This window comes from Nelusetta ayraudi, unplaced genomic scaffold (genome assembly GCF_046127955.1).
Source record: "Nelusetta ayraudi isolate G7.1 ecotype Tasmania unplaced genomic scaffold, CSIRO-AGI_Nayr_v1 ptg000133l, whole genome shotgun sequence".
NCBI classification, from domain to species: domain Eukaryota; kingdom Metazoa; phylum Chordata; class Actinopteri; order Tetraodontiformes; family Monacanthidae; genus Nelusetta; species Nelusetta ayraudi.
This window is the reverse complement of record NW_027466183.1, coordinates 196,963-209,039: the sequence shown is the minus strand read 5'-3', so window position 1 is coordinate 209,039 and position 12,077 is coordinate 196,963. Positions and strand designations below refer to the sequence as shown.

Below are 12,077 nucleotides of genomic sequence, written 5' to 3'. Positions count from 1 at the left end.
ATGAGGAATGAGGAGTGGCAGAAGCAGGAAGAGAAGTCAGAGTTGTTCTGTGTCAGGCTCCATTTTGAGGCGACGCAGCAGCAGCAGCAGCAGGTGAGTCGTCACTGAGTGAAGAACTCATGAAATGTGATGTGAGTGGACACCAGCAGTCGTGTGTCGGCTTGATCCCACTGGGAACTCACTGGATTCTCAGCTCACTGTCACACTTGATGTTTCACCTCAGACTGACTCTAGGACTCAATATGAGTCTTCCAGTGGAGGAAGAGGAGGACAGAGCAAAGTCTCCAGGGTCCAGTGGGGTGTCTCTGAAGGGTGACTGCTCCATGGTTGAACCTATGGTCTTCAGTAATGAACCTGGAGCCTCTTGAACACCGTAAGGAACCAGGCTATCTGTATTATATGATGACTAGACAGACACTATTAGTCAGATTTAAAAAGCTTTGAATAATTTAGAAAACCTTTAATCTGACCAGATAATCGAAATCAACTTCTTTGGAAAATGATTTTGCTTTGCAGGGTTGTTTCCAAGACACAGAGACTGAAGTATCCAGGGTCCAGTGGGGTGTCTCTGAAGAGTGACTGGTCCATGGGTAAACCTCCAACCTTCAGTAATGAACCTGGAGCCTCTGGAAGACAGTAAGAACACTAGTGTCCTTGTTTCTCAGTCTAATTCTAGTTTGATTTGACAGTGATAAATTCCTCAGAAGGTGAAATGGTGTCAGATGTTGTGGTCAGTGGTCAAGAGAAGAGAATCTTTGACATGGTCACATTCATCATGTTGAAATGCAGCAAAGCCCTTCTGAGACTGAACTTTATGCAGTGGCAGGAATGTTTGATGCTCTGTCATAAAGTGCAGCTCAACTCCACTGAGATGAATTTCAATCCAAAGTTCAGTGCAATGTGACTCCACTGTCTCTGTCTGCTGAGAAACAAACGGCCAGTTCCACAGAGCCACTGCTCAACCAGAGCCCACCAGGTGTCAACCACACCAGATAGAAAATATACATTTGATAGATGAATATGTCATCTAATAATATATTAGATGATGTGACAAGACCAGCCTAGAAAACAGCTACAAATCTTTGACGGGCGCAACGTGGTGGCTAAAAGACGGCGTCATTCTTTGTTGCTCAAATTCTTTGATTGTGAAGCTGCATGAAGGGATTGAATTTAGAAAACAGAGCAAAAGACAAGAAGTGATTTGTGAAGAGCCCACTAGGAGGCCAGCAGGCTGTCAGTTAGTGTTGATGGAGACAATGATTCCATCCAACTAATGATGGTGTCAGAAAAACAGCTGACAAGTGATGGACACCAACAACTGATCCAATCAGTCAAAGCCAAAGTGTCTCCACTGGAAGACGGAGGGGAGTCCTGGTGGTGAGGAGCAGCAGCAGATGCAGGAGCTTCTCCAGCAGCAGAAAATCAGTCTGGAGAGATGTGAACGTGTGACTGAAGGCGAAGAAGCACTGAGGTCTACATCACTGAGGGACTGAGTGAAGAAGTCAACAGACAGCATGAGGTCAGGCAGCTGGAGACCAGGAAGACCAAGAAGACCAAGGAGAGCCTCCACGACCGTCCAATCAGGTGCAGCCAGATCTTTGAAGCCTCACCTGAGCAGCAGGGACTCAGTCAGAGTGGTGCTGACCAACGGCGTCGCTGGGGTTGGAAAACCTTCTCAGTGCAGAAGTTCACTCTGGACTGGGCCCAGGGCCTGGAGAACCAGGACCTTCAACTGGTGCTTCCTCTCTCATTCAGTGAGCTCAACTTGGTCAAAGAGAAGCACTACAGTCTTCTGGAGCTGCTCCATGTTTTCCATCCAACGTTAGAGAAGCTCACAGCAGAGCAGCTGCATGTCTGCAAACTTCTCTTCATCTTGGACGGCCTGGATGAAAGCAGACTGGCTCTGGACTTTGAGGACAACCAGGTGGTGACTGACGTCACTCAGAAGAAGTCAGTCAGCGTCCTGCTAACAAACCTGATCAGAGGAGATCTGCTTCCCTCGGCTCTGCTGTGGATAACTTCCAGACCTGCAGCAGCCAATCAGATCCCTCCGTCAAGTGTGGACAGGCTGACAGAAGTACGAGGCTTCACCGATGACCAGAAGGAGGAGTATTTCAGGAGGAGGTTCAGAGATAGAGGTGATGTGTCCAGCAGGATCATCTCCCACATCAAGGCCTCCAGGAGCCTCCACATCATGTGTGAGATCCCGGTCTTCTGCTGGATCACTGCCACAGTTCTGGAGAGCATGTTGAGCTCAGAGCAGAGAGGAGAGCTGCCCAAGACCCTGACTGACATGTACTCACACTTCCTGCTGGTCCAGACCAAGAGGAAGCAGCACAAGTATGGAGGAGGTCCACAGGAGCTGACGAAGGCTGACAGGGAGCTTCTTCTGAAGCTGGGCCAGCTGGCATTTGAACATCTGGAGAGTGGAAACATCATGTTCTACAGTGAAGACCTGGAGAAGTGTGGTCTCAGTGTGACTGACGCCTCTGTGTACTCAGGAGTTTGTACAGAGATCTTCAGAAGAGAGAGTGTGATCTTCCACAAAAGCGTCTACTGCTTCGTTCATCTGAGCATCCGGGAGTTTCTGGCTGCAGTCTACAGCTTCCACTGTCACACCAACAACAAGAAGGAGGTTCTTCAGGATTTCCTCAAAGACTCAAAATCAGAGGCATTACATTTTTTTAAATGGTTTAAAAAAAAAAGAAGGCCCTAACCCAAACCAAACCTTGGACACCATTGATGAGTTTCTGAAGAGGATGATGGAGAAATCCCTGCAGAGTCCAAACGGTCACCTGGACTTGTTTGTTCGCTTTCTCCATGGACTCAGTCTGGAATCCAACCAGAGACTCTTAGGAGGCTTGCTGGGTCTCACTGACAACCATCCAGGAACCTTACAGAAGGTCATCAACAACCTGACGGGGATGAACACTGGTGATGTTTCTCCTGACAGACGCATCAACATCTTCCACTGTCTGCTGGAGGTGAAGGATCAGTCAGTGCATCAGGAGGTCCAAGAGTTCCTGCAGTCAGAGAACAGATCAGAGAAGGAACTCTCAGCCATCCAGTGTTCAGCTCTGGCCTACATGCTGCAGATGTCAGAGGAGGTTCTGGAGGAGTTGGACCTCAGCAAGTACAACACAACCAGGGAGGGAAGATTGAGACTGATTCCAGCTGTGAGGAACTGCAAGGCTGTGATACGTTTAAGGTATGTAAACACTGTGTGTGTGTGTGTGTGTGTGTGTGTGTGTGTGTGTGTGTGTGTGTGTGTGTGTGTGTGTGTGTGCTCTTGGTGTTAGCCACCCTGCTATATCAGCAGCTCCTCCAGTCACAAGGTGGATCAACATCAGCAGGTCCACTTGTGGTTGCAGGTCTCCAAGAAAACAATGAGGGAAAAACTGAGTGGTGACTTTAAGCAGCAGGCTGTCAACACAGGGCTAACTCAGCTGCTTTGTGTTGGATGGTGAGTGGAGTGAAGCTGCTCCACTGGAGTCCAGGATGGAGATGTGAAGATGTGACAGTGGCAGAATGAGGAGCTTTGATCAGTGTGAAGGATTTATGCAGACAGTCAATCAACACAATCAACACATTGAACACACAAACACATCACATCCTTCCTTCATTTTGATGATGATGATGATGATGACGATGATGGTGATGATGATGATGGGTGATGATGATGATGATGATGATGATGATGATGATGATGACGATGATGGTGGTGGTGGTGTTGATGATGATGATGATGATGATGATGGTGGTGGTGGTGGTGTTGATGATGATGATGATGATGGTGGTGGTGGTGATGATGGGTGATGATGGGGATGATGATGATGGTGGTGGTGGTGTTGATGATGATGGTGGTGGTGGTGGTGGTGATGATGATGATGGTGATGGTGGGGATGATGGGGATGATGATGATGATGATGATGATGATGATGGTGGTGGTGGTGGTGTTGATGATGATGATGGTGATGATGATGATGGGTGATGATGATGACGATGATGATGATGATGATGATGGTGATGATGATGATGGGTGATGATGATGACGATGATGATGATGATGATGATGGTGGTGGTGTTGATGATGATGATGATGATGATGATGGTGATGATGGTGATGGTGGTGGTGGTGATGATGATGATGGTGATGATGATGATGGGTGATGATGATGATGATGGTGATTATGATGATGGTGGTGGTGATGATGATGATGGTGGTCGTGATGGTGACGATGATGATGAAGATGATGATAATGATGGTGATGGTGGTGGTGGTGGTGATGACAGTGATGATGATGATGATGATGATGATGATTTGTACAAAGAAAAATAGGTTCTATAGGGAATTTATCACAAGTACAACAATTCTCAAAACACAGTGTCATCTATTATGAGATTGTGTAAAATAGATTATAATGACTGATGGTTGCAAACAGACAAAGATGCATCAAGGCTACGTGGAGTTTGTTCAACTGCATGATCTAACACCACAGTAAAACTGACTTTCCTCAATGTTTTGTAAAAAATGAGAATTTACTTCTTGAAAATGCAGAGCAAATTGCTGATGAGTGCAATGATTTTTTTGTTCATGTGGGCCCTAATTTAGCAAGGACAATTAGAAATGTAGACAACAAGTATGATTTTGCTTTCAACAGTAATGATTCAATGTTCCTGGGTGGGATTTGTGAGAACGATGTACTAGAAGTGGTTTGAAAGTTGAAGAATGAAAAATCTTTCCATGATAATAATATAGATATGTCTCTAATAAAGGAAGTCATAGATTGTGTCAAACCATTGACCTATATGTGGAATTGATGGTGTCAAAGAGGGATTTTTCCTGATCAGATGAAAATGGCTGAGGTGGTTCCAATCTACAACAATGGTGATAAACACATCATATGAAATGATAGACCTGTGTCATTGCTTCCTCACTTTCCCAAAATACTAGAAAAGTTGTTGACAAGTTGTCGATAGACTGCATGATTATATGGAGCAGTATGAGTTATGAAGTGACCATCAATATTGGTTTAGCAGTAACCCATCAGCAGCTTTAGCAGTGATGGAATGAGTAGACAATAGAGTTCCAGCCATAGACAACAAACAATATGCTGTAGGTGTCTTTGTGGATTTATGGAAAGCATTTGACACAATGAATCATTCTCTGCTTCTGCAGAAATTGGAGCCTTATGGAATTAGAGGTGTTCCGCTACACCGGATAAGAAGTTATTTCAATAACAGGTTGAACAATACTGTGTCACCATTTAGAAAAGTCACCTGTGGGCTTCCACAGGGTTCCATTATGGGACCCAAGATATTTAGACTTTATCTTCATGATGTTCATACTGAATGGAAAAAGTTAAATTTGATTTCATTTGCGGATGACACCAACTTATTGTGTTCAGGACCTGACATGAAGGTGTTGTTGAAAACGCTAGAAAAGGAGCTGATGGTGTTCAAAGAATGCTTTGATAGCAATAAGCTGTCATGAAATGAACATAAAACAACATTGATGGTCTTTGCTGGTATTTGGGAAAATTATTAGTATGACTTTTAAATGAAGTTGAAATTGAAAGAGTACATGAAACTACATTTTTGGGAGTCATTGTGGATCATAAATTTAGCTGGAAGGCACATATAGAATGTATTGAACAGAAATGATCTAAATCAATGGGTATTATGTATTGTGTATTTGTCTTTGAATATTGTAGTTCTCATTTATAATGCCATATATGTCATATTGTGTTGAGGTTTGGGGAAATACATGCAGAACATATTTTTTTGTTATTCAAGATTTTTATTAAACTTAAATTTTTCGATATAACAAATATAATGCTTTTTATTTATAAAGCGTTTTTACAGGTGCTCAAAGTCACTTTACAGGTAAAAATAACAATATAAAACAACTCGAGAGATTGAGATAAATAAATAAACGATTATAATAAATGTAACACAAGAGAGAAAAATCAATAAAATCAGTCAAAAACAGACAGGGTTGAGAGGGCAGATATGGACTGGGAGGTGTGGTGGGTAGGAGGGTTCAGGTAGGGTAGGCAAGTCTGAAGAGGTGGGTTTTGAGGGCAGATTTGAAGGTATTGGGCTCTGTACAGTTGCAAATGTGTTTGGGAAGGAGTTCCAGAGGGTGGGGGCGGAGACACTGAAGGCCCGGTCCCCCAGGGTTCGGTACTTGGTTTTGGCAGGGGGTGAGAGGAGGTTTGCGTCAGCTGATCGGAGGGGACGGTTTGGGGTGTGACAAGTAGGGAGGGGGCAGGTTGTGGAGTGACTTGAAGGTGAGAAGGAGGATCTTGAATTGAATACGGTGGACCACAGGAAGCCAGTGGAGTTGGTGGAGGACAGGGGTGATGTGGTCGTAGGGGCGGGAACAGGTGAGAAGTCTGGCAGCAGAGTTCTGGATGTATTGAAGTTTATTGAGGGTGGAGGATGGCAGGCCGTAGAAAAGGCTGTTGCAGTAGTCCAGTCGGGTGGTGATGAAGGCATGTGTGAGGGTTTCAGCAGCAGATGGAGTGAGGAAGGGACGGAGTCTGGCGATATTTTTCAGGTGAAGGAAGGCGGAGCGGGCAAGTTGGGAGATATGGTGGTCGAAGGTGAGGTTGGGATCGAGGTGGATTCCGAGGTTGTGGACAAGTGATGATGGGGTTATATGGGATTTGTCGATGCTGATGGCGAAGTCAGAGGTGGATTTAGTGAGGTATTTAGGACCGATGATTATGAGATCCGATTTATCACTGTTATGTCTGAGGAAGTTGTGATGCATTTTGATTTTTATTGCGTTGAGGCAGGAGGTGACGGTGGTCAGGGTGGTGGAGGAGATGGAGTGGGTGGAGTAACAGTGGAAGTTGAGTCCATGTAGTCGGATGATATGGCCCAGGGGGAGGAGGTAGAGAGTGAAAAGTAGGAGACCAAACACAGATCCCTGAGGGACAACTTGGGGGAGTGGTGCGGTGGAGGAGGAGCAGTGGTTAATGTGGATAAACTGTTGACGGTTGGAGAGGTAAGATGTGATCCAAGAGAGTGCGGTGCCAGTGATGTGGAAGTTGGATGATAGACGGTTGAGGAGGATGGAGTGGCTGATTGTGTCGAAGGCGGCAGACAGGTCCAGGAGGAGAATTGTTAGTTGGTTGGAGTCAGAGGCGAGCAGAAGGTCGTTGGTGATTTTTAATAGTGCTGTTTCTGTGCTGTGTTTTTTGCGGAATCCTGATTGGAACGGTTCAAGGAGGTTGTTGGGTTTGAGATGGGCTGAGAGTTGTGAAGCGACGACACGGGTAGAGGTGAGCAGGCAGGCGAGGGAGCGGTAGATGGTAGTGACTTTGTCCTGGAAGTATTTGAGGAAGGTGTTGCATTTGCTGGGGGTGAATGATGTGGAGGTGTGATCCTGCGGTTTGAGAGACGGTTTACCATGGAGAATAGGGTTCTGGGTTTGATGGAGCCGATGAGGATGATGTTGGAGTAGTGGGAGGTCCTGGCTGTATTGGGGGGGGGGGTTGGGGGTGGAGTTAGGCAGCTGAAGTGCGAACTGTGCTGGGGAGTGGAAGGTGAGTTTGTGGAAGGTAATGGTCCTTGGTTTGGTTGGGCTGGATTGAGGGATGTGAATGTTGAGGGTGATTGCGAGGTGGTCCGAGATGTGAAGGTTATGGCTGCAGATGCTGGAGATGGTAATGTTGGTTGAGCAGACGGGGTCGAGTATATGGCCATGTTTGTGGGTGGGGAAGTTAATGTGTTGGGTGAAATTGGAGTGGTTGAGGATGTCTAGAAAGTCTTGGGCAGGTCGAGAGGTGGGGTCATCGAGATAAAGGTTGAGGTCGCCGAGGAGGAGGATGGATGGTGAGATTGTGCTAAGATGAAGGAGGAGGTCTGAGAAGTCCTGGAGGAAAGAGGGGTTGGGGGGACGATAGAGGACACTGAGGATGAATGGAGATGGTCCAGGAAGTTTTAGGGCGATGTGTTCGAAGGAGGGGGTGGGGGGAAGCGAGATGGTAGTGGCACTGATGTTTTTCTTGAAGATTATTGCGATGCCACCTCCTCGGCCCTCTGTGCGTGGTTGGTCCATGTATTTTGTATCCAGTTGGTGTGGCTTGATTGAGGGAGAAGTGGTCGGTGGGTTTGTGCCAAATATACATTGTTGTACCATATTGCAGAAGCATAGAATGGATATTAGTATTAGTCGTGGTATGTGCAAATGTACAAATCACATGTAAAAGAACATAGAGAAAAGAACAAACAAAACAAACAAAAAAGGAAAAAAAAGAAAAATCCAAATGTACAAAATAATCCCTCCCATGTCACTGCCGAATGTCTAGTCTTAGAGAAAAATAAAAATAAAATCACTGTTGAAACAAAAATTACAAATAAAAAGACTTGCAGCATAGCTGAGCTGTACTCCAGGGTTAACCAAGTCTTTACAGAGTCTTGCAAGAGGGGGGCCCACATCTCCTGAAATTTCTTGTTTGATTGCTGTAATGAATATCTTATTTTTTCCAGTTTCAAGCAGGGAAAGTATCTTTCCACCTGAGCAGAATTGCTCGTCGAGCCAGGAGGGAGGCAAAGGATTATAGAACATATATTGACCCTATAAAAAAACTACAGAAAAGAGCTGTCAGAATAATCAATAAAGTTCCCTAAAGCACAAATCAATGATTGATAGAGTCAAAGATCTTCCAATTCATTGATATAGTGGACTTGAAAACGTTTGAAATACAATTTCCAGGAAAGAATGAAAATCTTGCGTTTTTTAAAGTTAGAGAAAATCAATCCATGTTCAGAGGGTTGAGTGTCTTTGAATGATGGAAGGTGAGAAGCATTGTTAAATATAGATGTCTTTCTTTTTTGGGAGTTCCATTTTGGAATGGGATCAGTGACCATTTGAAAATGTGTGCTTCTTTGTTGAGTTGAAAAAATCTTGAAGGGCAAAATACTTGATGATGATGAGGATAAATTATTGAATTGTGAGTCAATGATGAAGAATAATGTCAAGCATATTTTGTTGAGTTGCGTTTCTCTTTTTTTCCTTTTTGATTTTGTCTGACTAATTATTCCAGCTAATCTTATGTACTGTATAGGAGAGGCAAGAATCAGCTTGGGCTTGCTGCTTTTTCCTTCACACAATCGTTATGTTTTTCTTGTTGTGAGTCTTTATAATGTGCACAATTGTTTTGGAAGCTTCTTTTTCATTGTTGTCAGTTGATTGCGCAAGATTGATTGAATTTACATTGTCAACCAAAATCAACTATTCAATCATTGATGATGATGATGGTGATGGTGATGATGATGGTGGTGATGGTGATGATGATGGTGGTGATGGTGATGATGATGATGATGATGATGATGGTGATACTGATGATGATGATGATGATGATGATGATGATGGTAGTGATGGTAGTGATGGTGATGATGATGATGATGATGATGATGATGATGATGATGATGATGATGAAGATGATGATGATGGAAGCAGCAACTTCTCTCTCTGCTCTCTTTCATTCAGTCTTGGACTCTCAGAGCTTCAGTGTGCAGTGGTGTCTTCAGCTCTGCAGTCCAGCCCCTCCCACCTCACACTGCTGGACCTGAGCTTCACAATCCTGGAGGATCCTGGAGTGAAGCTGCTCTGTGCTGGGCTGGAGAGTCCAAACTGCAGACTGGAAGTTCTCAGGTCAGTTCCTGCTTTCTACTGGTGGACAGTGTGTGTCAGCAGATGACAACTGGTGTGTAACGCTGCTCAGTGTGAAGACTTTGAAGCAGATATTAAAGACTCATCTAGACAAAGTGGATGTTGTTGATATTTTCATGTCAACAATCTGCTGCCCGAAAAGACTTTGGATGGTGGAAGAAAGTGTGGAAAATGTCTCCAGTCACTTTGGAGCTCAATGGAAGTTGTTGATTGGTGATGAAGGTCACATGACTGAGCAGAAGATCCTGTGAAGAAATATTAGAGGCAGATTAATAGTGCAGCAGTATTTCTTCATCTTGTCCTTTGAATGTGTTTGACTTGTAACGAGACTCTCATGACTGAAAACAGCCACAAGAACACAAAGGACTCACTGATTATTTTCCATCTTCACTGCTGATTGGCTGCACACTGACTGATACACTGCTGCTGTTATTGTGTTGACAACACACTGGCACAATGACTCCTTTGAGGGAATGGCTCAGTGATCCCAACAGCTGCACATCTGGATCATCAACACCATTTACACCATGGAAGAAATCAAATATTGACTCTTTATTCAGGTTGATTGACTGTAGGTTGTCAGAGCTCAGCTGTGATTGGCTGCTCTCAGCTCTGAAGTCCAACTCCACCCACCTCAGACTCCTGGACCTGAGTCAGAACCAGCTGCAGGATTCAGGAGTGAAGGTGCTGAGTGGTTTTCTGCAGAGTCCAGACTGTAAACTGGAGACTCTGAGGTCAGTTCACCCTCTTCACTCTACAACTTCTATCACTTTTGTTATTGTTGTCATGATTTTCACTTCACTGCTGTTGGAAATTCAATTTGCAGTCACTGGTTTGTGTTTGAAATGAGTGAAACTGGGTTTGAAGACACAGTGTGTAAAATCCTGCCATCTCGTGCTCAGATTTCAGATTACAGCGCTCATTCACTCACCCTCTCTCCCTCCCTCTATTTTTCTCTAGTGTCAGATTCTGAAGTCGATATTTCACTTTGATTTTCAGAGTGATGACACCCTGGAAAAACTCTCCATCATTATAAACTCTCCATCATTTATTCTCTATTCAGGTTGAAGTACTGCTGTTTGTCAGAGCTCAGCTGTGATTGGCTGCTCTCAGCTCTGAAGTCCAACCCCTCCCACCTCAGACACCTGGACCTGAGATACAACCAGCTGGAGGAATCATCAGTGAAGCCATTGATGGATCTTGTCCACAGCAGAGACTATCAACTGCAGAGTGTGAGGTCAGTACTGGTTTGGAACCAGTGGATGATGGTTCCAGTACCAAAGCCAGTTGATCCCACAGCAGAGGTCCAGTGTTCCCAGTCACAGTGTGAGAGGAGGATGGTGACGTCCAGCTGCTCCTCATTCATCCAACATCTGCTGCCAAACTGCCTCTTCTCTCAGTTCACCACTCAATTATTGATCAGTTCATCTTCATCAGGCCTCAGTATCAGTCCAACACTCCATGGTCACATGACCTTCATATGTTCCACACTTGACATGTGACTGAGAGTCTGCTACTTCTCACCAGTCACTCCATCATCTCCATCAACAGTCAACGTCTCTGTGATGATGCGTTCAAGGACCGTGAGTCCTGACTCCTGCTGTCTCTTCTTCTCTCTACAGTTGGTGGTCAGGGTTAGAAAGAGAGTGAAGAGGAGAGCTCCATCTAGTGGTGGTTGACAGAACTACAGCCAGTGGAGCTAAACAGCAAACTGCTGGGCGTGTCACGACCTTTGACCCCAGTGCAGCCTGGTGGCTGGCGGACTGCTTCTCCCTACAAGCTGCTGTGGTTGCTGGGAGAGACGTCCCATAAGCCACTGGTGGAGCTGAATCCTCAGTGGAAGAAGCAGGACTTGGAGATGGAGGCCGGAGCAGATGGATCTCAGAATGAAGCCTCCTTTTCACTTTGGATCAAAGGTTCTGGTTGTGTGCCGCCACTTTCAATGTTGCTTCTGAGCTTGTTGGTTGCTCCTGGTTGGTTGCTCCTGGTTGGTTGTACCTGGTTGGTTGCTCCTTGTTGGTTCAACAATTGTCTGAATAAAGTTCTTGACAAACTTAGTCCTTGTGTTGTTTTTACTCCCTTCAGTCTCTAGCAGGCCTCCTCTGTCAAAATAAACCAAATAAATCCACAAAACATCGACCGTCCAATCACAGTTCAGCATGAGACGGAGTGGTAGAAAGCAAAATCTCATTGCTTTTCATGCTGAGCTACGTGAAGACTCTGAAGTCACTTCTACTGATCTTTTGGGGCCGTTGGAGGTAAAAATGGATCTCTAGCTGTTGTTGGGACTCCAACCTCCAACAACAGGAACTATCAGTCAGCACTCTTCCGCCCTGAGCCATCAGCTTACTCTTGAAGTACATCCACTGTTACATTTATCCTTCGTTTT

The 12,077-nt window shown here is 44.9% G+C and overlaps 1 protein-coding gene across 1 annotated transcript; it reads left to right on the top strand.

Moving 5' to 3' along the window:
• On the top strand, positions 1 to 11,745 carry LOC142904865 (NLR family CARD domain-containing protein 3-like). The gene is made up of 6 exons (XM_076051222.1): positions 1 to 35; positions 1,456 to 2,676; positions 2,738 to 3,208; positions 9,506 to 9,670; positions 10,249 to 10,422; positions 10,752 to 11,745. The coding sequence occupies exons 1-6, from the start codon at positions 1 to 3 to the stop codon at positions 11,188 to 11,190; spliced, it is 2,505 nt and encodes an 834-aa protein (XP_075907337.1). The 3' UTR covers positions 11,191 to 11,745.
• Positions 11,746 to 12,077: the final 332 nt, after the last annotated feature.